This window comes from Triturus cristatus, chromosome 2_2 (assembly GCF_964204655.1).
Source record: "Triturus cristatus chromosome 2_2, aTriCri1.1, whole genome shotgun sequence".
Taxonomy (NCBI): domain Eukaryota; kingdom Metazoa; phylum Chordata; class Amphibia; order Caudata; family Salamandridae; genus Triturus; species Triturus cristatus.
Genome location: NC_140582.1, coordinates 358,482,590 through 358,506,295, shown reverse-complemented (window position 1 = coordinate 358,506,295; position 23,706 = coordinate 358,482,590). Strand labels below are relative to the sequence as shown.

Here is a 23,706-nt window from a genome sequence, read left to right as displayed (position 1 = left end):
TACTACATTAATGTCTCCTCTCTTTGAGTCATCTGGTGCGACTCCTGGTTTACAGCGTAAGCAATTGCGCAGTCAATTGCCTAATCCCGATGAGAAAAAGGTAATAGATCGCATGGCGCGTAGATGGATTGTTTTCCCTTCACTGTATGATGTGGAATCAGTTGTCAACGTTTTCCATCAATGGGATGCCCCAAAACAGAGATATGTGTTTGAGAAAATGTGCAAAATTCTCTGTGAAGAATTGGAGGATAGTGGTAAAGACCCGAGCCCGCAGGAGTTGTGTAGAGTGAGGTTTTATTTTGGAACTGGTACAATTGTGGATCGCGAGGTAGATAAAGCAGTTGCGGTTGTATTGTCCTTCAGGAATGATGATTGTCAACAGTCATTGTTTGAACAAGATGTCCTTGTGGGGAAAAAGGTAAAAGCGCGACAATACCCCATGAGAGAAGTTCCCCCGGTATGGAAGGAAGCAGTTGCAGCTGATGCCAGTGCCGGTATCGCTGCTGTGCCAGCGCATTTCCAGCGTGTTTGGGTGCATGTTCCATGGAAGCGTTCTGAGGTGTTAGCGCTTAAGCAGACATTGCCTGATCCCCGTAAAAACCCTGCAGGATATTATAAAGAGTTGTCACAGACGGCAGGGTCATGCGTTATGAATCTGGCCGACATAGACATGTTGTTTGGTAATGTTGTTCCACAGCCCCTATGGGGATCAATTCGTAATGCAGATCACGATGCAGAACTAGGTGCTACATGGGCTGACATAATTGCCGCTGACGCTAGACAAACTGGTGGCGCGAAACCTGAGCCATTAATAGCAGAACTCCCTGGTAGAATCATCACGTATATGAAGACAATAATGCCCGCGATGCGCATAAATTGGGACAAGCTATCTGCATGCAAGCAGAAGAAAGATGAGACAGTGTCAGACTTCTTTACCAGGTTTGAAGAAACGTTTATTGATCACAGTGGGCAAGATATGAGTACTGAGGGTGGCCAACGGTTATTTGTGGATAAATTTGTGCAGAATTTACTTCCTGACCTGTGTAAAAAGTTAAAAGATTCGGAAAGTTCTTGGGCTGTTTCCTCTTCAGCGCAAATACTGGCTACTGCACAGTATTATGAAAACAGAGATAAAGATGAAAAAGAATAGAACAGATAAGAAAACGAAGGAACTAAAGACAAAGGTCCTTTTGCAGCAGGCCTATCCGCCACGTGGAGGTCAGAATAATTATAGGCAACCCCAAGGTGTCTATCACCAACCCCAACAATTTCAGAACAATCAGCAAATGAATGGGTATTATCAACCACGTGTCCCTGTAGGTCCCAACCAATGTTCATACTGCAAAGAGGAAGGTCATTTTAAATATAGTTGCCCTAAATTAATGCAGCGGAACGGTAATGCGTATGGCGCAAGAGGTAGGGGTGGTCAGCAAGCTCCTAGAGGCAGAGGGCGTGGAAATGCTCCCCAGAACGCGCGTCCTCTGCCGCCTCAAAATACCATCAATAGTTTTGACCAGCAAGCTAACACAACTAGTAATACAGCTCAGTATTACAATAATGATTATTATGCAGAGGACGGCGATGCAGAAAATAATGATTACTAGGACAGCCGTAGACAGAGAGAGGGAGTTGTTTCAGTGCCAGTGGATCAGAGCGGACCGTATGTTGAGGTGACTACAGCAAATGTAACGGAGCCCTTTCTGCTAGACACTGGTGCTGCAAAGAGTTCAATCATGCATTCAAAACTCCCTGGCGCACCTTTGTCTGGCGATATAAATGTTTCAGTAGGTTTTTCTGGCGCCCCAGTTAGAAACCCGATTTCTAGTCCCATGTCACTTTCTATTGGACCTTGCGAGCTAAAAGCACCCCTGATTCTAACAACAGGTTGTGGTGAGAATTTGCTAGGGTTAGATTTGTTGAAAAGATTACATGCTACACTGTATTGTTCACCGTCAGGGGTACAACTTACATTAGGCAGGAAAGTGATTTCCCCGATGTACTTGTCTAAAAATACAATGCCGCCTGAATTGTCATCCCTTCCGGATGTCCTTTGGGCTACTGGTCCCAATGATGTGGGCCTCTTGGAGATACCGCCATACGTGGTAACTTTAAAGGCTAATGTCAGACTGCCACGTATTCCCCAGTACAAAATCTCTAATAAAGGCCAGAAAGCATTGTTAGACATTGTCAGCGATTTGATTAATAAGGGTGTAATTGAAGAGACAAGAGGCAACGTTTGCAACAGCCCGATTTTACCTGTTTTAAAACGAACGGACCCTTCACAGCCACCTGTTTACAGATTTGTGATTGATCTTAGAGAGGTTAATAAGATTGTTGTGCCACAGTTTCCAGTTGTCCCTGATATAACTGCCTTGTTAACGATGATTCCAGCCTCTGCTGCATGGTTTTCAGTGATCGATTTAAAGAATGCTTTCTTTAGCATCCCAATTGCAGAAGAGAGCAGAGACATTTTTGGCTTTAGTCTGGGAGGCCGAAGCTTCCGCTTCAAACGCGCTCCCCAGGGCTACTGTGAGAGTCCATCCATATACAGTCAAGCTTTGAAAGCGCAGCTTGATGCACTTGTTTTACCTAGTGGCGCTATTCTGATTCAGTACGTGGACGATTTACTAATCGCCGCGGATACTGAAAAGATCTGCAAAGAAGCCACATTGTCATTGTTGCGCCATTTATCTGCTTTCCATCATAAAGTGTCTCTCTCCAAGCTGCAATATTGTCGACAAGAAGTGACCTACTTAGGTCATCTCTTATCGAAGGAGGGAAGGAAACTGACCCCAGAAAGAATTCAAGCCATTGCGCAGTTGAGTGTGCCAAGAACACAGAGAGAAGTGCGTGCTTTCTTGGGCATTACCTCATACTGTAGGCACTGGATCCCAAATTTTTCCTTGTTGGCGAAAACCTTTGTTAGCCTTAACATGCAAAGACACACCGAATCCTATCCCATGGTCTGAAGAGTGCCAGAAAAATTTTGTGGAATTGCGCAATGCATTGTGTTCAGCACCTGTGTTGGGTACTCCTGACTACAGCAAGCCTTTTACATTGTATGTTCACGAGAAAGATGGTTGCGCATTATCAGTGTTAACACAGCCTTTTGGTGACAGACCGCGCCCATGCGCATATTTTTCATCAACCTTGGACCCTGTAGTGAGGGCATTGCCAAGCTGTCTGAGAGCGACAGCTGCTGCAGCTATGTCTATCCAACAATCTGCTGGTTTGGTAATGGACAACACATTGATCGTTATGGTTCCACATGCTGTAGACACATTATTAAACAGAACCAAGACACAACACTTGACTAGTGCGCGATTATCAGGCTATGAGCTCACACTGTTAGCAAATCACATACACATAAAGAGATGCAACACGCTGAATCCAGCTACGTTATTGCCAAATCCAGCAGACCTAGATGAGAATGAGCAACATGACTGTCTGTTCAGAACAGAAGAAGAGACGAAAGGGAGAGTAGATCTAAAAGATACTCCCCTGGCTGAGTGTGATGGTACTTTATGGGTGGATGGTTCGTGTTTCAAGCTCCCTAATGGTGATACGACTGCTGCATATGCTATCACGACGTTACACACGGTCGTGGAAACTGCACGAGTGCCACATAATTCGGCCCAAGCAGCAGAATTAATCGCCCTCACGAGAGCGTGCGTGTTGTCTGAAGGAATGAGAGTGAATATATACACCGATAGCCAGTACGCCTTTGGCGTGGCTCACAATTTTGGACGACTGTGGAAAGAACGTGGGTTCCTGACGTCGCATGGAGCTAAAATTCAGAATGGCAAGTTGGTGAATGATCTCCTTGAATCACTGACCCTACCATTACAAGTTGCGATTATGAAATGCAGTGCGCACAGGAAAATCACAGATGATGTTGGACGTGGGAATGCGTTTGCTGATGAGATTGCGAAAGAAACAGCACAGAATGTAAAGACTAGAATGTATATTGCAGGCCCCGCAAGATAGGTTGATGATGTTGGGATGTGTGAAAACACAATAGAGAGTGTGAAGTCGCTTCAAGCTGAAGCTACAGAGAAAGAATTAAGCAAGTGGAGAGAAAGTGTGGGTAAGTTAGATGAGAATGGTTGTTGGATTGATCTGACAGAACATAGGCGATGGTTGTTGCCCGATGCATATGTGCTTCCAGTAGTTACAATGGCACATGGGATGGCACATATCAGTACGAAAGGAATTTGTAAGTTGTTGGCTCCAGTATGTCAGAATGTTGGGATTCCCAAGTGTGCAGAGAATGTGGTCAAGAATTGCATGGTATGCTTGAAATACAACCCTGGTAGGGGAACCCCAACTCCAGCTGGTCATTTTGCACCCCCATCATACCCATTTGAAGTTTTGCAGCTGGACTTTATCCACATGGAAAGGTGCAACAACCTGAAATATGTACTGGTGGTTGTTTGTGCTTTCTCGAAGTGGATAGAGGCTTATCCTCTGAAAGATAACACTGCCCTGTCCACAGCCAAAGCTCTTGTGAAGGAGTTTTTTCCCAGGTTTGGAATGCCAAGAATGGTGTGGTGTGATAATGGAAGTGAGTTTGTGGGTAAAGTAATGAAGAATGTGTGTGAGGGTTTAGGCATCAAGCAAAAGTTCCACGCTGCAAATCACCCCCAATCAGCTGGATTAGTAGAGCGCTACAACGGTGCTCTAAAACTTAAGCTGGCCAAAATCCAGGCGAGCACCGGTCTTAAATGGCCTGATGCTCTGCCTTTAGCACTCCTGTCCACCAGAATGACCATACACTCACGAGTGGGACTTAGTCCCTATGAGGTCCTCTTTGGCCGCCCGGCTAATGTATGGGGCGTGCCAAGACCGGCGAAATTCAGTGAGATCGAGCATCCAGTACTACTCGATTACTTGTATGATTTGACTGTTAAACTGCGTGTTTTACATCAACAGGTGCATGATACTCTTCCTCAAGCTTCTGAAACTCCTGGACACCCTATCGACCCTGGCACATGGGTGCTGATTAGAAACTTCCAGCGCAAGAGCAACGACGAGCCTCGCTGGATCGGCCCTCACCTTGTACTTTTATCAACAAGATCAGCGGTGCGAGTGAAGGGGAAGAAACACTGGATCCACGGCACCCACTGCAAGGTAGTTCCCTTGCCCCTGCCATATGACCGGTGGGTCCAGGAGGGTATCGCCGACTCTGAGACAGACACTGTACCTCGTTTTGTATCATTCAGTGATGCACGCATAAAAGGCACAGTTTCAGACCAAGAGAGTGACAATATTCTGCAAGAGGCTGTACCACTGTCAAATCGATTGGACACCACAGAGCCTGAACTTTTGTTCCAAGACCAAACAGCACCTGGCCGTCTCCGCTATAATTTGAGACCAAGGCCTATGGACAAATAAAGATTTCCTTACTATTTCCTTTTTGACATTTTAGCTCTCCCATCTGAAGGACTTTCTTGATTTTTGTTTTTCGAACCACCATCCGGGTTCAGCCGCAGGGTCGCGGTGCCAAGACTCTGGGGTACAGGCCGAAGACGTTAGGTCAACGGTTCTGGTTGGTCTAGGGCGTTTCCCTGGACTGACAGGCGTACTCCTTAGCAGAAGAAACTCATCCGCCGCGAGCGGCCCGATTAGAGGATGGAGTTTTTTAAGATGGAGAGACCCGTTGAGGAAATGAACTTTAAAGCAAAGATATGTAAAATTATGAGAAGTAAATGTTTTGTATTTCTGTGCCTATTTATACTGTGTAGTATGATAATGTTTACTGTGGGATTTGTGTTTTTCTCCTCCCAGGAGCCCATTGCACCCACTGTACAGCCTATACCTCTTTCTACTGCCTCCTCACACTCTTTTCACCCTCTGCCTGAACATGAACAAACCAGACGATCAGAATTTGTAAATAACTCGTTTATTCAGCTCTTGCACCAACACCAACTAGTAATGAATACAACCAATTGCTGGGTCTGTGGGTTAATGCCACATACCATTAACAAGGGTATTCCCTATTTGGTGCTGCCCTTTAGTTACAATGGATCGTCATGGGCATTCCAGACCATGTTCCTCTACGCTCTAGATGCCTACTCCCCGCGACAACCGCGTTCCATCAGACCTAGTACAAATAATAAAGCCTTAGTGAGAGGAATTGCCGATATGAGTAGGGATATTGATGCATACTCATCCATTCCCAAAGAAGAGCTGAGAGCTTATGTAGGGTGGAACGCGACGGGGTATAGTATTAGTCTGGGTGAAAGACAGCGAAAAATCTCATCTCCAATCTGGGTCGTACCCCACATAGGTCGGTTCTGCTTACAGGGTAATGGTCAGAATCCTAGAGCCCAACTGGGAAGAAGTGACTGTACTGAAACGTACACTTTCCCGTCACAGTTTTCCCTTGCGTTTTTGGCTGCCAAGGGTACATATTTCATCTGCAATGACCGAGCATACACATGTTTGCCCCCTGATTTCTCGGGCACATGTTATATTGCGAACTTGCTACCGCCAACATTTACTGCTGCCGCTGACTATCACAAGACCAGAGTTGTGAGGGGCGTGATTAGTAAGGAGGATACTGCCGGTCAGGAAGCAGGAGACTTCTTCTTGGGTTTCCTGCCGTTTTGGGGACCTCTGGTAAATGATAGGAACCTGAGACAACTGACTCGTGTGGTTGAATCCACTGTCAATGTAACGGCTGGTGCCCTTGGTAATCTGACCGCTGAGCTCCAAGCGGATTGCCTTATGACTTTGCAGAACCGCATGGTTCTAGACGTTATTCTTGCAGACCGCGGTGGGGTATGTAAGGTTATCCAATCCAGTTGTTGCATTTTCATACCAGATAACGCTCCAACAGTCTATCAAGCCATCTCCAAACTCCATAAAATATCTGAATCCATACACGTGGATAAGGGAGATTGGTCACTGGTGGGGTGGTTCTGGGAACTGATATCTGCCTGGGGTTGGAAAGTTCTAATGGTCATTGGAATGATCTTAGCCATTCTTTTCCTGTTCTGTCTATGCATACAGTGTGCTCCTGCGATATGTGGCCTCTGTGCTACCTTATGTGTAAGGAAACTTGTATCGAGGGACGAGCTAAGTAATAGGATGATGCTACAGCAACATCTCCATGACTTTGTGAACATTGACCTAGACTCGGATTAAGATGAGTATAGTGATTGCCTATGTAAGGGCAAAAGGAGGGTCTGTTGTACTTTAATCTCTGTGACCGCGTAGGGGAGAGGGCCCCACCCCTGTCTATCCTGGTATTAGCGAACCGCAAATGGTTAATGCGGTATGTACGAGTGCTTTATATATCGTTCTAGCTATGAATGCACTGTGTACACGTTATTCTGCTTCACTACGCGGGTTCCATTTTGGAGGCAGTGGCCATCTTGTGATTGCCCTCACATAGGCTATAATGAAGCAACTACGGGCCTTGCAATCCATGTGCCTTTCCATGACTCTTCTGTGACCTGGGCGGCTCGGTTCTACTGCCCCAGGTCAAACTGGTCTCACGAGCTCCCCTTCCTCCGGCCACCTGTGATTAGCATCAGGGCTCAGCGCACCATAAAGTCCTTTCATCACACACAAGCCTCCGGCTAATCACTTTCGCACCTGCTTGTTCCTGCTTTATGGCTTGTTTCCCAAAACAGGAGATGCTCATGTTTATTGGGGCCTATCGATTATCTAATGTGGGATCTGAACCTTGCTGTGTAAATAATGGTGGGCTGGCTTAACTGGAATGTGGGATGGTCATCATGACTCTGCTCTTTCGTTTGAACTGTACACTTGTTTATTGCCGTATCATAAACCTAGGAATGTATGCCTGAGGCAGGGAAAACTGTATTTAAGATGAAGTCCGTTTCTATGATTTTCAGCAGTCTCCTGAGAACATACACGCTGTTGTACTTCTAGGATACCTGTAATTGGTCTGCAGCCAATAAATGAATCTTTGACTTCACCTAGAAGACTCTGTGTTTCTGTAGGTCTGGAACAGGGTGAACCCAGAAGTCATAGGGTGTGTGCCCCTGCACCGCTGGGTCTAAAATACCCAGTACTTCAATTCTCATGCCAACCCTTGGATATGACTACTCAATGGCCTAGTCAAATTGATTCTCCTCTTCGGGAGGACAGTTTGTTGCCCTCCTGACACCGGGATTACATCCTGAAAGATACTGACCCAACGGAAAGCTTGCATTAGTTATTCTGTAAGCACAGAAAATAACCCACCCAGCAATGCCTGTTAAGTAGACCTCGAATGATATCCGCTACTGCTGAAATAGAGAAATTAACTGCAAAGTTGCGTGTACTCCTTTGCAGCAATAACACACCATGACAGTAAGCTTCAGATCTCTTCAAAATAAAACAACAAACATGCTGATTGCTGGAGAAGATAACCACACAGGGTGATGTGCACATCTTCAGTTGGAAGAAGAAAAACCCCAAATCACACGACCAGGATCTGCTAGCAGAAGAAATTGAAGAAAGATGCACTACCAACTGGAAAACAAAGATAAAGTCTCAAGTCAAAGAGAAGAAATGTATTCCACCTGCGATGGTACCTGAAATAGCCATTCAGCAGTCCTGGAGCTAACTGGAAATGTGGATACAAACTAACTCACAACAAAGGGCACAGCTGGGATAAAATGTCAGTAGGTTTCCCAGCATTTCATGGTCACTGCTGTACTTTCACTTATGTTGCTAACTGGATCTTAGCATGAGTATGGACCCTTCTCTCCGTCCTACAGGGAGTCATTGGCATGCCAGATATAACTAGCTCACTTGTTTTACTTGATTTACAAGAAAGTGACGCATCTGTATAGATGCGTCACTTTCCCTGCGCCACCCTTGGAAACCCTTGCCCCACCATAGATGCGCCATATTTACAACACGGCGCACTATGGCGCAAGGATTGACAGATGCGTCAGAAATTCTGACGCATCTGTTGGTGGAAAAGTCACGCATTGCTGGAGTCGTGTCGCAAGCATGACGCACCTTCAGCAATGCGTGTTGAGGCCTATTTCCACTATACTGCGTCACTACTTACGCCTGCTTCAAGCAGGCGTAAGGTTTTGACGCAGTGGCGTCCTAAAAGTGGCGCAGTGAAATCTTGTTGATTTCACTGCGTCACTTTTACGAGGCCTTCCTGAGTGGGAACGCCCACCCTGCATACATTATACCTGACACAGGTATAATGTGACGCAGGGCTTTACAACGTGACGCATCTCCCTAGATGCGTCACATTGTAAATAGGCCGCATTTTTTGCACTGCCGTTGCGTCAAAAAAAGTGACGCAATGGCGGTGCAGGAAGGCGCAAGGGGCTTGTAAATCTGCTCCTAAGTCTCAATTTCAAGAGTCAATGTTGTAAGATATTTTTAGTAAGTTGTGTCCCATATATGTCAGCTCCTTTCACTGTCCTGTCTCTACGTGCTCTGCCAGAAACACACAATTGTGTTAGGAATCACAGGGATGAAGTTCTGGCATTGCTCACAAGGGAATGGTCATCATCTTTTTGTGGCCAAGTGGGCTGATCTCATTTCTTTTACATTCCAGAATTGTTTCTCTGGAATGCTGGATGTTGTTGTTGGTTTGGGGTGGACAGCATTCCAGGTTCGCCAGTTGCCTCTGGACTGTGGACGCTGTGGCTAATAAATACAGGATTTGAAGAACATTCCCTTCCTGTCTCTTATTCTACAGTTCCTCACTACAATTTGGCAACGCTTTTAGCCACAGCCAAGGACCCATGCATCCCTGAATTACAGCAACTCGTTTTTAATGGAATTGGTGCATTTTCACAGATGAGAGAAACAGAACATACAGGCCAGTCATACACCAAAGGGCTTATTTCAAGCCCCGTGCGCCACTTTTGCGTCACTTTTCCCATGTTAAAAGTGAGGCAAAAGTGGCGCAAGGGGCTTGTAAATCTGCCCCCAAGTCTTCAAGGGGCATATTATCAAGACTGGCGATACAATTATTGCCGCTTTAGCGGCAGAAAACTGCAGCTAAAACTGTGATAATGGGCTTGATAATATGCCGCAGAGAATTCCAATAGAAGCCCATGTTAGATGTGAAGGACATCTAACCTGAGCTTCAATTGGAATTCTCACGGGCATATTATCAAGCCCATTATCACCATTTTAGTGGCAGTTTTCTGCCGCTAAAGCGGCGATAATTTTATCACCTGTCTTGATAATATGCCCCCAAGTTGGGTAAGTATAGAGCTGTACTGGTGACTTTTTACAAGTCATAACTGTTGTGATGTTTGTGGTAACTAATTATAAATATTTTGATATTTGGGGTAAGCTTCCCAGATATGTATGCACAATGAAAGACCACACAACGTCGTCCGATAACCACACACAAGACACATTTAAGGAGTTCACCATAGCCAATGATGAAAATTCAAGTTGTCATGGAAACTCCAAATAAATCAAAGGTACTGCTTGATTTATGTAGATGGCAATGCAAGCACTGCATGTGTTCCATGCATTTATTATATGGGAAGTTATTTCTAGTAGGCTGTGAACTGTGCTTGTGTTTAAGTCCAAATCACAATTGAATACAAGGTGAATACTTGTGCTTGTTTTTTGGGTGACCACCTCACTCCAGGTTACCACAGACACGGTTTTAAGTTTTCATGTACAAATCATTAATTTCATGTGTGTTTTTCTACCTAGTTCAATTGAAGCAATCTAAGAATTAAACACAAAGAATGTATTAGGCAATTAACCAATAGTCCAGTACTGTCACAGGGCCAGTAATGACCTATAGAGAAGTAGACACCCCTGGCTTTCCATCAGAAGTTTGTTTTTACCCTAAATGGTGCAAGATTACCTAAAAATATAAATATATTCGAGCACACCAGGAAAAGGTCAATGGTGATGGATGCCACGAACTAAACTTTTGGCGTATTGCTTCAAAAAGTAGCTGCATGACATAAACTCTGAGTCTCATAGAGGGAGTGTGCAATGTAGAGGTTCTAGAAAATGGTGGCTGAAAGGAGCATGGACAGCTTCTGGCACATGTGCCAAGCCCTCTACTCCTGTCATCATATGGTTCCTTATTTCCTACTACAGAGTGGACATGGTTTACCTATTCAGGCTCTCTAGTCTCTTAAGGACTGGGCCATACTGGTTTAATTGGGTTGGTCCGTTTGTGTATGGTGGTGAATGAGCTACAAACAGATGGACAGGAATGTGGCCCTGAATAATTATCAGTGAATTAGATTAAATCAAGCATTCCATTCATCTATTTTGTGTGCATCCAAGCACCCTTGAAACCACCAGTAGGAACAGGCTACCCTAATCAATGCCACGCTCTTTTGTTAGCCACCTGCCTGCACATAAACAATCTTTAAAGGGGATTTGCTCCTCCTATGTATGCTGCAGAATATTTGAGGCAGTGACTTGGTCTCCTGGGGCAGAGACCTCAGTGAGAGTCTATCGCAAAATCTGCAGAATATGTCATTACTTTCGTAATATTCTTTTAGCTTGGTGTGTTATTATTCTCACAGTCAGTTGTGGACAAGGAGTGTGTGCCAAGGCCAGAAAACATTGAGGAATAAACGAAGGGGACTATTTACGAGCGGAGTTGCGTCGCTCTTGCACCATGCAAGGTGATGCAATAGCGACGCAAGTCCTAAATGAGATATATAAAACCACACAAAGCCACTTTGCAGGGCCCTCAGTGGCTTCATAAATCTGGAGTAAAGCAAGGCAGCGCAAATCACTGCGTTGCCTTACTCTGCCCTAGGAAGGCATTCTATGAGCTTTGTGTGGGTGTTCCTACACAACTCCTGTGGTTTTTGATGCATTCCCAGATTTACCAGAACTGGTAAACATGCGAATGCTCCAAAAAGATACGGCCTCCCAGGGGAGGCATAACAAGGAGAAATATCTATATTTACTTCCTCATGCATTTTGCAGCACACATTGAAAGAGGGATATGCCTCTCAGGATTGTGCCCCTTCAGTGGCGTAGCTGGGGTGGGAGAGGGCGGGGGGTATGGGCCACACCTCAATGTCAATATTTTGATGGCGGGTATGAGCACAAGCTAAGTTTTTTTTTTATTTGTTCTCCCGCCCTCTCATTCTCGGCTGCCTGCCACATTCCCCAACCAGCCCCCCTCTCGTCGACGTCTTTTGCCAGCACCCCTCCCCCACTCTTATGACACTGGGCGGCAAATGAAGGGATCGCCCTGGGCATCCAAAGCTCTAGCTATGCCACTGTGCACCTTCCTGCACAAAATAAATCCTACATGCAACGGAGGCACCCTTGCACCTGCCAAAAGGGCGCCAGGGCAGGGGAAAGGCAGGAATGGGCTGTATTGACTTAAACCTTCAGTGGCGTAGCTGTGGGGGAGAGGGAGGGCGGGGGTATGGGCCACACCTCGGTGTCACTATTTTGATGGCAGGTATTAGTACAAGTTACGTGTTTTTTTTAATTTGTTCTCCCGCCCTCCCGTTCTCAGCTGCCTGCCACATCCCCCAACCAGCCCCCCTCTTGTTGAGGTCTCTTGCCAGCACCCCTCCCCCGCTCTTATGACAGTGGGTGGCAAATGAAGGGATCGCCCTGGGCATCCAAAGCTCTAGCTATGCCACTGTGCACCTTCCTGCACAAAATAAATCCTACATGCAACGGAGGCACCCTTGCACAGGCCAAAAGGGCGCCAGTGCAGGGGAAAGGCAGGAACGTGCTGTATTGACTTAAATACAGAACATTCCTGCCCTTTTACTGTCACACAGTGCAGCGCAGCAAGCTGACTTGCTGCACAGCACTGCAACACAAGTTTGCAAATAAGCCCCTTCATACGGAAATATCATAGCTGCCTAAATTCCTAACCATTCTCCTTGGACTCCTTTCATTGTCTATTTGGTTCTAAATATAAAAATACAAGGCCTATATTGCAATGGAAGACTAGAAAATAAGGATGTATTATTTACACTGTGGTAGAAAGTTGAGGAATATTGTTGCTGCTTTGCTGGAGTGGACCACAACACATGTTTTAAGACCTATCTTTGGAACTATTTTGTGGAAGGAAGGTATGTAAAATAAACTCTAAGGTTTTACACGGATACAAATAGTCTGAACATGTCACTGATAATCACAAGTACTCTTTCTAGACACTACAGCGGTGATGCAATCAGCCATGTACGTCCCAAGAGTCACTAGAAATCGCTTTGTGGATTATCAACAGTGGTGGCTGGCATTGAGAGGGGGGACAGGAATGCGCACTCACAAATTAAAATTAAAATAAATAAAACTTATCGAACATGACTTCCTCTGCTTCGGTCCTCTTCGTTCCACAGGAACTGGATGCAGCAACTCCCTTGACCAATCCTGTCACTGCTCTCATGCTGCATAAGAGCAGTGGCCTGATTGGAGGGAGCAGCCTCACATGGTGCTCCACTGCACTCTGGAGGCCTGCACATGCTCTAACCCAGCTGTCTTAAGAGATGTTTCAAGTGTTCATGTGTAACTGGCCATCGCAAGACGGCCGGCCATAAAGACATGCACACTTTAAACAGTGCATAGACAGCCCAACTGCCTCCCTGCTGCTGTCACTCAACAGCAGCCCCGCCCCCTGTCCTGATGCTCTGTACAGGATGGGGGATGAAAAATAAAATGATAATACCATTTTAATTTTCACCTCTGGGGTTTTCGGGGGATTTTAAATGGTAAAACGATGCTCCACTGCTCCAACGTAGGAGCCACACCTGATTATCAATGGGATAGTAAGCCACAATATCACCTGGTTTCACAATAACTACAGGGCCAGCTTTAGCGCTGACGGCGGCCTGTGCAACAATGTCTGTTGGCGCCCACCCCCCCCCAAAGACCAACTCTGCCATGGATTCCCTCACTAGCACCCTTTCACAGTGCCTCCCAAGTCTCCATAACACTGTCTCTCAGATTCATTTAGTTTTATAGCACCACTAATACCACTGTGTAAGGTGTCAGAGCACTTTATACCACACACACATTGCACAGAGACAATCATATGTGGGTAAATCAGTGTATAGGAAATGTTACATCAGACAGGACTACAAGGTGTAGTGAAGGAGTGACATGTCATCAATACTGGTAGGCTATATCGTTAAAGTTCTTATTTAGGAAAGGCTCATATTGATAATTTAAAACGCAACATTATTGTTAAGGGTTCTCTTTCATAATAAGAATTGTTTTCTACCCAAATGAACCCTTTTTACAAGATTAGGATAAGCATATTGGGCAAAAAAACATATAGCGCTAACATATACCTTGCAGTTTGCAGCAGCTCTGGGGTGACATTTAATAGCTCAATGTTCTATATTAGGATTTTTATAAACAACAAGTTAAAAAAGGAGCTCTCTTACAGAAGCAGTAAGCCACTAACTTATTTACATTATATGCACTTCTTATCTGCATGGTACACTTTCTTAGCAGCAGGCAGTTTAACCCTCTGCGCTGCCTTAGAATCAACATTTCCACTAGAGAAACCTCATGTCTCTTTCCAGGATGCCAATTAATCACGGGACTCCTCTTGACATTTTAATTGATGTCTGGAAGTTGCTGTAGGCCAGGAACGAGGCAGCAGGTGCTTCTAAAATGTTAACACACATTTTCAAAAAGGACGCCCCCACCCCAAGTCAATGCCAGGTGCGGTCGCACCGCCCCTAGAGCCGGCCCTGAATAACTATATGTGTGCAGGGCATATTTAGCAGACAGGTAGATATTGTCAGTATGGGGAAGAGTCTAGGCAACCAAAGCAATGTGTCCACGTATAAGAACAATGGGGCATATTATTTAGGAAGTGGTGGTTAGAGGCGTCTCTCATCGCCACTTCGGAAGCGCCCGGCTGCACAATATGTGTGCTGCTACATGTAAGTTACAAAATGGCATTTAAAAAAAGGTTTGTTTATGTACAGGAAGGGACACCTTCCTGTACATAAACAAACCTTGGCATTTTGCTTTTTCCATGTGACATAAGGAAAAAGCAAAAGCGATGAGAAATGAAGCATTTCTCCTCGTTTCACCACCTTAAGACCAGGAGTTTCCTGGTCTTAAGTTCGGCGCTGCCACCTATTATCTTTTCTCTTGATAATAGGAGGCAGCGTCGAAGTGAATAGGTGTTGCGGTGGAACGCCCACCGCAACACCCACTGCACGCCCCATTCACGCTAATTTTAGGGTGAAAGGGGCCCTATTATCAAGGCAGTGTTAAGCCACTTAACGTGGCCACGTTATGTGGTTTAATGCTGCCTTGGTAATAGGGTCGTTGTGGTGGAGATAGGGGCTTGGTAATATGCCCCAATATGTAAAGTGATCTACATTGGGCTATATATTGCGTGCCACACTCTTGATACCCACAAATGCACTCATTTTAAAAGCCCGTTTTGGATTTGGATGGTGTTCCAATTTGTGTGGGGTCTAAGGAGACTTTGGTAAGGGCATGCTAGTTTCTGCAGGGGCATAAATGACCCCAACACGAGGGGCATATTAGAATCCTGTACCACTGAGCATTATTACGAAGGAAAGAGAGAATGTCTCTCAAAAACATATGGGGACATATGTGGGTTGTGCTGCTGGCCAGGACAAATTTCACTTCAGAAGAGAGGCGTGTGAGCTGAAAGTGTGCACATCTCCATACCCCCATGTCGCCCTACTCCCCTTATGAATACCATGCATTCATTTTTATGCTCTGGGCGTGGCTGATATTGCATTAATATAAATATTCTGTATTCACAGTGTGATCTCAAAAAACGCGTAACACAAAAAAAATCTGAGTGCATGTTCACTAACCTCTTGAGAGACGTCAGGGGCGGCCATGGTTGGAGTTTCGGTGGTGGTTTCTGACTGCCCTAGGACCTTCATTTGCAAGAGTGAAAAAAGCAGAACTAAGTCACCTTCAAGCACTGACTTATACCAACTGACACGTATTTCTAAATATACTAGGCTCATGGAGACTGCCAATCTCAGTCATCAGTCAATGTGACATATGTGAGCCAGTGACTGAGCGCTGACACGTCACACTTCAGTTGAGAGATGAACAGGGATTCATGTGTCTGGCCAAGATTGCTTCTTTCAAAAGCCAGACATACTAGATAGAGTTCTGTACATACAATAGAAAAATATATGTATATAGTAATCAACGGCATAGAGATACAATAATTAATTATATGTACTAAATAATTGACTATACAATAATATAGTTAGCAAATAGATAAATAATGCAACTGGCATGGTTGGGTAGAGAGTTACAAAACAGATAATTTAAACCAAGAGCTTCCAAACAACAGTAATTAGTTGAAGGTTGTATCCAAACGTGACAGGAAAACAGAGATAAATAAGGTATAGATGGATGTATGGACGGACGGAAGGACGGACGGGTGGACGGATGGATTGATGGCATAAATCGGCATACACCAACAGATTCATAAACCGACAGCAGAAAGACAGATAGACAAATGTTCTAGTAAATGTAGAGTTCACTCTTTGCCCTTTGAATTAGCCAAATTGGCCTCTCATTCTGAAAAGTGAAAAATGATACTTATGCTAGGATGAACACGGAACCAAATGTCATGTGCCAACATCATGTGGCGCCATTTTATGAAGCTGACTGTAGTAATATTTATGTGGCTTAAAATCAGTCTTGGCATCTTGAAAATCAAGGAAGGCACAAAGAGTGTAGGCTACAAGAAGAGAGTCTTTGAGACAGGAATGACTTCTGCAGAGATGTAATGGTTAAGCTGCCATTTATCATTTTCAAACTCCGTGGAAATATAGATCAGATCCCAGTGTGTTGAACGGAAAAGGTGCAAATCCCAAGCAGATTGTCATGACACTAGGGATGCTCACTTGATGTAAGGGTACATGTTGAATTTCTCTCAAAGGTTGATAATGACAACCCCTTTGGTCATAAAAAGGGGGCCTACCTTGCCTTTTGTACCAGGAGTATTCCATCTCAGTTTAATTGGAAAGCAGATTTAGAACCAGCATTTGAAAACCTGAAATTTCAAGTAATTTACATTAAAAAAATTCAGACTTGTCAACTGAGATGCAGAGACAAAATGATTCCAATAAGAGCCAGAAGTCAACTTAACAGAGCAATACCACTGTGGTAGTAGAGCACTTAATAGCATGGATCAAAGTGATCAAATGGGAAAAATATTACAATTTGAATTGTTGCTTCTATAAAGCTCATTTCTTTGTAGTCCAAAACAAGTGGCAGTAAATGAAATAAAACAGACTGATGTGCTCATTGGAGAACAAGCTCATTCAAAAATGGCGCTGGGCGCTTAGTTGCAATTAGCAAAGTCACTTGTAAAGTGATTTCTCAAGCACAGACGCTTGCATCCAAGAAAGCCCTATGCCATAGGAGTGGACACCATTGTTTGGACACACACAATGTGGTATAGTGCCTTAGCATCTGCAATCACTGCATTGAGGACTTATGCGTCGTAGAAAGCTCAACCACCACTCCTCCTTGTACCTAGTTGGTGCGTCTAATGGAAGAATATCTAATTAAATCATGCAAGTCTCACTATTGGACATGGACAATCAACTATTCTGGAACACAACTGAAAGATTAAACGTATTCTTCGTCTATTGGTCTCAACGTCTCTTAATTATCTTATTTTGTTGTTGTCTCTAAATGCTCCTGTAGCACAGAAATCAATGTTAGCTGGCCATATGAATAACACTTGCAATCAGCACTTGTTTATTTTATTTTTATTGACCTTTCGTTATTGTGACATGTTATTTAGTGCTGTTATGCATAGGGTCAGTAAATGACATACATTACTTAACAAAATTTAATATTACTGTGTGCAAGCATGGAAGTCATTTACGGGTCGCCAAGGGTCGCAGCTGCTACCACTAGCACTGCCTTTTTGCGACCCCTGGCCTCAGAGGTGGCAAATTGCCTTTTTGCAACCACTGGCCTCAGAGGTGGCAAATTCCGTGCCAGGAACACAGGCGCAGTTTTTTATTACTCTAATAGTGAATAAATAAAATATATTTTACACTAATTGTGTGATAAAAATGGAGTACAATAAGCTGAAATATGCCCTTCCATGGCAGCTGAGGTAAGTAATAAATGCTTTTAAATATATGTTGTTTGTATGCTTGCAAGTGAGAGTGTGTTTATGTATGAGAGAGTGCATATTTGTCAATTTGTGTGTATGTGTAAGCAGGGTTTTAAGTGGGCCGGGTCTCACCATGTCTGAGCACCGGCAGTTTTTTTTAAGGAGGCTTCGAAACGGGTCTCTATCGGGCTCTGTTTTGTGCCCTGGCACAGGCGGTCCGTTTTTTTCAAGCATTATAGGGGAAGTGAAATCCTTTAAAGAAAGTCATTTCTCTCTGGATTTCTCTTCTCTTTTCGGAACTCAGGAGCAGCAACATTGTCGTGGTGTCGCCAGGGCTTTATGTGGAAGCTTTTTCAATAATATGTACAAGCCACAGTTGCTGCTTATTCATCTTATGCAACTAACAACCATTGACAAAGCCAATAGTCCTAATTTATTGTAGGTATGATGTTACTTGTTGTATCATATATCTGAATACAATGACAGAAACAGCAAAATCCCAGTCGGGGGGCACACTATGCTAAGCACAAATTTTTAGCTTACGTGTTTTTAAGCCACACCTTTAATTACATTGGCCATGCCCCCTTGAGAGACCCCCCCAGTTTTTTCATCCCACTTAAAGCCCTGTGTGTAAGTATGTGTGTGTAAGTGAAAGTGAAGGTCAAAGGGTGTGTAATGTCACTTTCACTACCCGTGGCATTTCGGTTAACTGACGTCCATGTGTGCAAGCTGCAAAATATCTGTTTAATAACGTTTAGTCATGGACTCTGTGAAGATCTTGACTCCTTCGTCAGTCATCCACTCTTACACAGCCGCGGCCCGTGGAGGGAGTTCCGTGGGGCGGAAAGGCGGGGCGGGGGAGGGGCAGTGTGGGGGGTACTAAAGACCGGAATATGGATAATTGGAGGTAAGTAAACAATTAAATAAATAAAACGAATTCCGTAGCGCTCCCTGCCTTGCAAATTGCGATGCAGCGCGCGCTACGAAATTCGCTGCCCCTCCCCTGCCCCGCCTTTCCGCCCCATGGAGCTACCTCCACGGGCCGCGGCTGCCCTTACACATCATTTTGACCACAAGCATCTCCTCACTAACATTAACACGTCTTACAGGTAGGCCTCATGTTCCTAATTTTGCAGGGCTCTTGACTTTCTATGCAATATCTGCCCCCAAAACGTTTGTGGTAGCTCTGACTCATCCAATCCCACTTCGTCGCCATTCCTCTTTACTGCCCCTAACCTCGCCCAACCGGTTATCTTACTTTGAACCTAACAACGCACTTTGACCTTCACAATGGCCAACAACAAGTCATTAATGAAACACACACTGCTTTGATATCACCTGGTTAGAGACAAGGAAGAGTAAGAAACATGAGGCCAGGGACAAGCTTTCTCCTGTTGTGCACCAAGTATTTAGAATCAGAGAAGCCAACTTCCAATGTCCCAGGGGCGCTGAGCAGTGAGTCATGACCGATGACTTCCTGTGACATCACCAGAAGTTAAAAGTGGCCCTCTGGAAGCCACTGAAAAGACAGAAAAGGAGTGATCAAATGCTAAAGGATTAAAGTTCCAGCAACACCACCGAACACAGCTTTTCACAGTCAAAAGCAACACCTATCTCTAAACCTATATAAAGGAATAAAGAATGCAGCAAACAAGCACATGTGTAACATGGGTATAAAGAAAAGACAATCAAGGAAAAGAGTGAGAAAAAGCCTGTACCAATGATCTTTCTGCAATCTCTATAGAGTGAGATACACCAGAGATTGCTACCCATGAAAAGCCGCGAGGCTCAGTACAGGTTGAGAGACGATAGAAGGATATTTGGCGAGATCTCAGCACAAACCCGGAAGTTCCCCAAAACACCCTCAGATACAGTCCAATGTACACTAGGGGGCATATTTACAATAACTGGCGCATCCCTGCATATCAGCAGGGATACGCCAGTTATTGTGCGCCACAGGTCCGCCACCATGGATGCACCACATTTACAATGCGCCGCACCATGGGGCAAAAACGGCACAGATGCGTGACGCATCTGTGCCGTAAAAGTGGCGCATTGCTGGAGTTGCGTCGCAAGCGCGACGCAGCTCCAGCAATGGTCTGGGAGGCCCAATCTTGTTAATGTTGTGTCAATCCTTACGCCTGCTTCAGGCAGGCGCAGGGTTTTGATGCAGCATGGGCCTAAAAGTGACTGAGTGAAATCTTGTAGATTTCACTCAGCCACTTTTAGGAGGCGTTCCTGCGCAGGAACGCCTACATGTGGCGCAGGGCTTTACAACGTGATGCATCTCCCAGATGCGTCACGTTGTAAGTACCCCGCACCATGGGACAGGATTTGCGCCGCCGCTGCGTCACAAGAGTGACGCAACGGTGGCGTAAATGAGGCGCAAGGGGCTTGTACATCTGCCCCTAGGTTTGCATAGTGACTGCCTCCAGGACCCTTTGTAAGTCAGGTATAATACATATTCAGATCGGAGAGGTACTCATGCGTGAGACAATCTGAGAGACAGAACCACGCAGAGTCAATCACAACACCCATCAGCCAATCCCGGCTTTTTATCCAAGAGCGCTTATCCTCCACCACTCGTCGGACACCTTGTTGGTTAAACCGATTTCTTACGAAGTTGCTACTTTCTTTGCTGATGCTGCTGGGTAGGAGTAGGAGTAGGAGAAGTAGGGGCAGTAGGAGGCAGACACAGCCCCAGAATGCATATTTAAAAACAAACACTGGCAATGCCAATAGTTCTGGCTTTAATGTGCCAACACCTATGAACAGAGTCATTCACAAATGCAATGAAAGGCGTTGCATGCACAAATTGCATCACATGAAAGCCTGCCAAATTTGCTTTGCCAGTGCTGTGAAAATTAGCAACTAATGGAGTGCTTTCTGTATAGGGTGCACATTGGAGACAACAAATTGAACGCAACCAACACCGAGATAATTGAGTGCACGTTTCAGATGTAAAATAGTCCCTCATGCAGTCCAATGGAAGCATTCCCTGGAGGGCGGAATGGTACACTAAACAGCCAACAGCATGAGGGGAGAGGGTGATACACCTCTGGGTGGAGCCAAAGCCCACTCTGTGTATATTTTACAGATCTAGTTACAGAAAGCGACATTTAGAATAATCGATTGAAACATGAGAGCGGTTTACTAGCGATTGATTGCTTAATCGGCCTATTAGAATTGTATTTTTGTGAAAGTGTAACTGGGCTATTAAAACAACAATCAAATGCATGACAAACAGCAAAGCACTGTAAAGGAGTTAGTGAGATTGAAGCACTGCCAAAAGAACAACAGCAAACGGCAATCAGATTGAAGCGGTGCTTTCACTACTTAAATCATATGTTTTTCTGTTAATCAACTGAACCATAATCCTATGAACTTCTGAATGGCACGAGTCTGAGTCTCATTACTGAAAGTCAAACAGTGGTATACTAGACACATGCAGATATGCAGAATTAGGAGTTATAACATGAACCAGCGCGTGCTCAATAACAATTAACATCAGCATGTGCCACATCAGGGTGCCTCATTTCCAAAGGGGGGTCTTCGAACAGCTATACTGCTTTGGGAAGTGTCTCACAACATAGGAGCAGGTTTCTAACATTACATTCCACCTTATCCGCGACTACCTTGGCTGGGCAAAGAGGAAAACTGGCAAGAAGGAAAGCGCCAGCAGCTCATGGAGCTAAAAAGGGGCCAGAAGGACAACTGCCATGTGTGAAGGTTCCTGCAGCCACTGCTTCCCCTACCTTGAGCTCAATGCCTTGGATTCTGAAAGGTTGCAGGTACTGCGCGCCACTGCTGCAGCGACTGCTGACCGTACCTTGTACTCAATGCCATGGATCCTGAAAGGTTGCAGGTACTGCCACTGCAGCAGCCACTGCTGCCCCAACCTTGCACTCAATGCCATGGATTCTAAAAGGTTAAAGGTACTGCGCACCACTGCTGCAGCCACTGCAACCACAACCTTGCGCTCAATGCCATGGATCCTGAAAGGTTGCAGGTTCTGTGTGCCACTCCTGCAGCCAGTGCTGCCCGTACCTTGTACTAAATGCCATGGATCCTGAAAGGTTGCAGGTAGTGCGCACCACTGCTGCAGCCACCGCAGCCCCAACCTTGCGCTCAATGCCATGGATCCTGAAAGGTTGCAGGTACTGCCACTGCTGCAGCCACCGCAGCCCCAACCTTGTGCTCAATGCCATGGATCCTGAAAGGGTGCAGGTACTGCACGCCACTGCTGCAGCTACCGCAGCCCCAACCTTGCGCTCAATGCCATGGATCCTGAAAGGGTGCAGGTACTGCCCACCACTGCTGCAGCCACTGCAGCAGCCACTGCTGCCATAACCTTGCACTCAATGCCATGGATCCTGAAAGGTTGCAGGTACTGCCACTGCTGCAGCCACCGCAGCCCCAACCTTGCGCTCAATGCCATGGATCCTGAAAGGGTGCAGGTACTGCCAGCCACTGCTGCCATAACCTTGCACTCAATGCCATGGATCCTGAAAGTTTTCAGGTACTGCACTGCTGCAGCCACTGCTGCCCGTACCTTGCACTCAATGCCATGGATCCTGAAATGTTGCAGGTACTGCACACCACTGCAGCAGCCACTGCTGCCCTATCCTTGCGCTCAATGCCATGGATCCTGAAAGGTAGCAGGTACTGCCACTGCAGCATCTACTGCAGCCACAACCTTGTGCTCAATGCCATGGATCCTGAAAGGTTGCAGGTACTGCCACTGCTGCAGCCACCACTGACTCATTCTTGCGCTTAATGCCATGGATACTAAAAGGCTGCAGGTACTGCTACTGCAGCAGCGACTGCTGCCCCAACCTTGCGCTCAATGCCATGGATCCTAAAAGGCTGCAGGTACTGCCACTGCAGCAGCCACCACTGACTCATTCTTGCGCTTAATGCCATGGATACTAAAAGGCTGCAGGTACTGCTACTGCAGCAGCGACCGCAGCCCCAACCTTGCACTCAATGCCATGGATCTTGAAAGGTTGCAGGTACTGCGCGCCACTGCTGCAGCCACCGCTGCCCCAACATTGCACTCTATGACATGGATCCTGAAAGGTTGCAGGTACTACCACTGCTGCAGCCACTACTGCCCCAACCTTGCACTCTATGCCATGGATCCTGAAAGGTTGCAGGTACTGCGCACCACTGCTGCAGCCACTGCTGCCACAATATTGCGCTCAATGCCATGGATCCTGAAAGGTTGCAGGTGCTGCCACTACAGCAGCCACCGCAGTCCAAACCTTGCACTCAATGCCATGGATCCTGAAAGGATGCAGGTACTGCATGCCACTGCTGCAGCCACTTCTGCCCTATCCTTGCGCTCAATGCCTTGGATCCTGAAAGGTTGCAGGTACTGCCACTGCTGCATCTACTGCAGCCACATCCTTGCGCTCAATGCCATGGATCCTGAAAGGTTGCAGGTGCTGTGTGCCACATGCTGCAGCCACCACTGACTCATTCTTGCACTTAATGCAATGGATACCAAAAGGCTGCAGGTTCTGCCACTGCAGCAGCCACCGCTGCCCCAACCTTGTACTCAATGCCATGGATCCTAAAAGGCTGCAGGTACTGCACGCCACTGCAGCAGCCATTGCAGCCCCACCCTTGCACTCAATGCCATGGATCCTAAA

At 45.7% G+C, this 23,706-nt stretch overlaps 1 protein-coding gene across 3 annotated transcripts in view; it reads right to left on the bottom strand.

Moving 5' to 3' along the window:
- The window catches only part of ANK2 (ankyrin 2), a 1,556,458-nt gene that overhangs the window by 820,665 nt on the left and 712,087 nt on the right, over positions 1-23,706 (bottom strand). The window contains exon 2 of one of the 3 annotated variants that reach the window (XM_085641452.1): positions 15,768-15,833. The exons of the other annotated variants lie outside the window; for them this stretch is intronic. Coding sequence (XP_085497578.1) covers positions 15,768-15,833 — 66 coding nt within the window. The remainder of the gene's footprint in view (positions 1-15,767; positions 15,834-23,706) is intronic. 3 annotated transcript variants of the gene reach the window in all.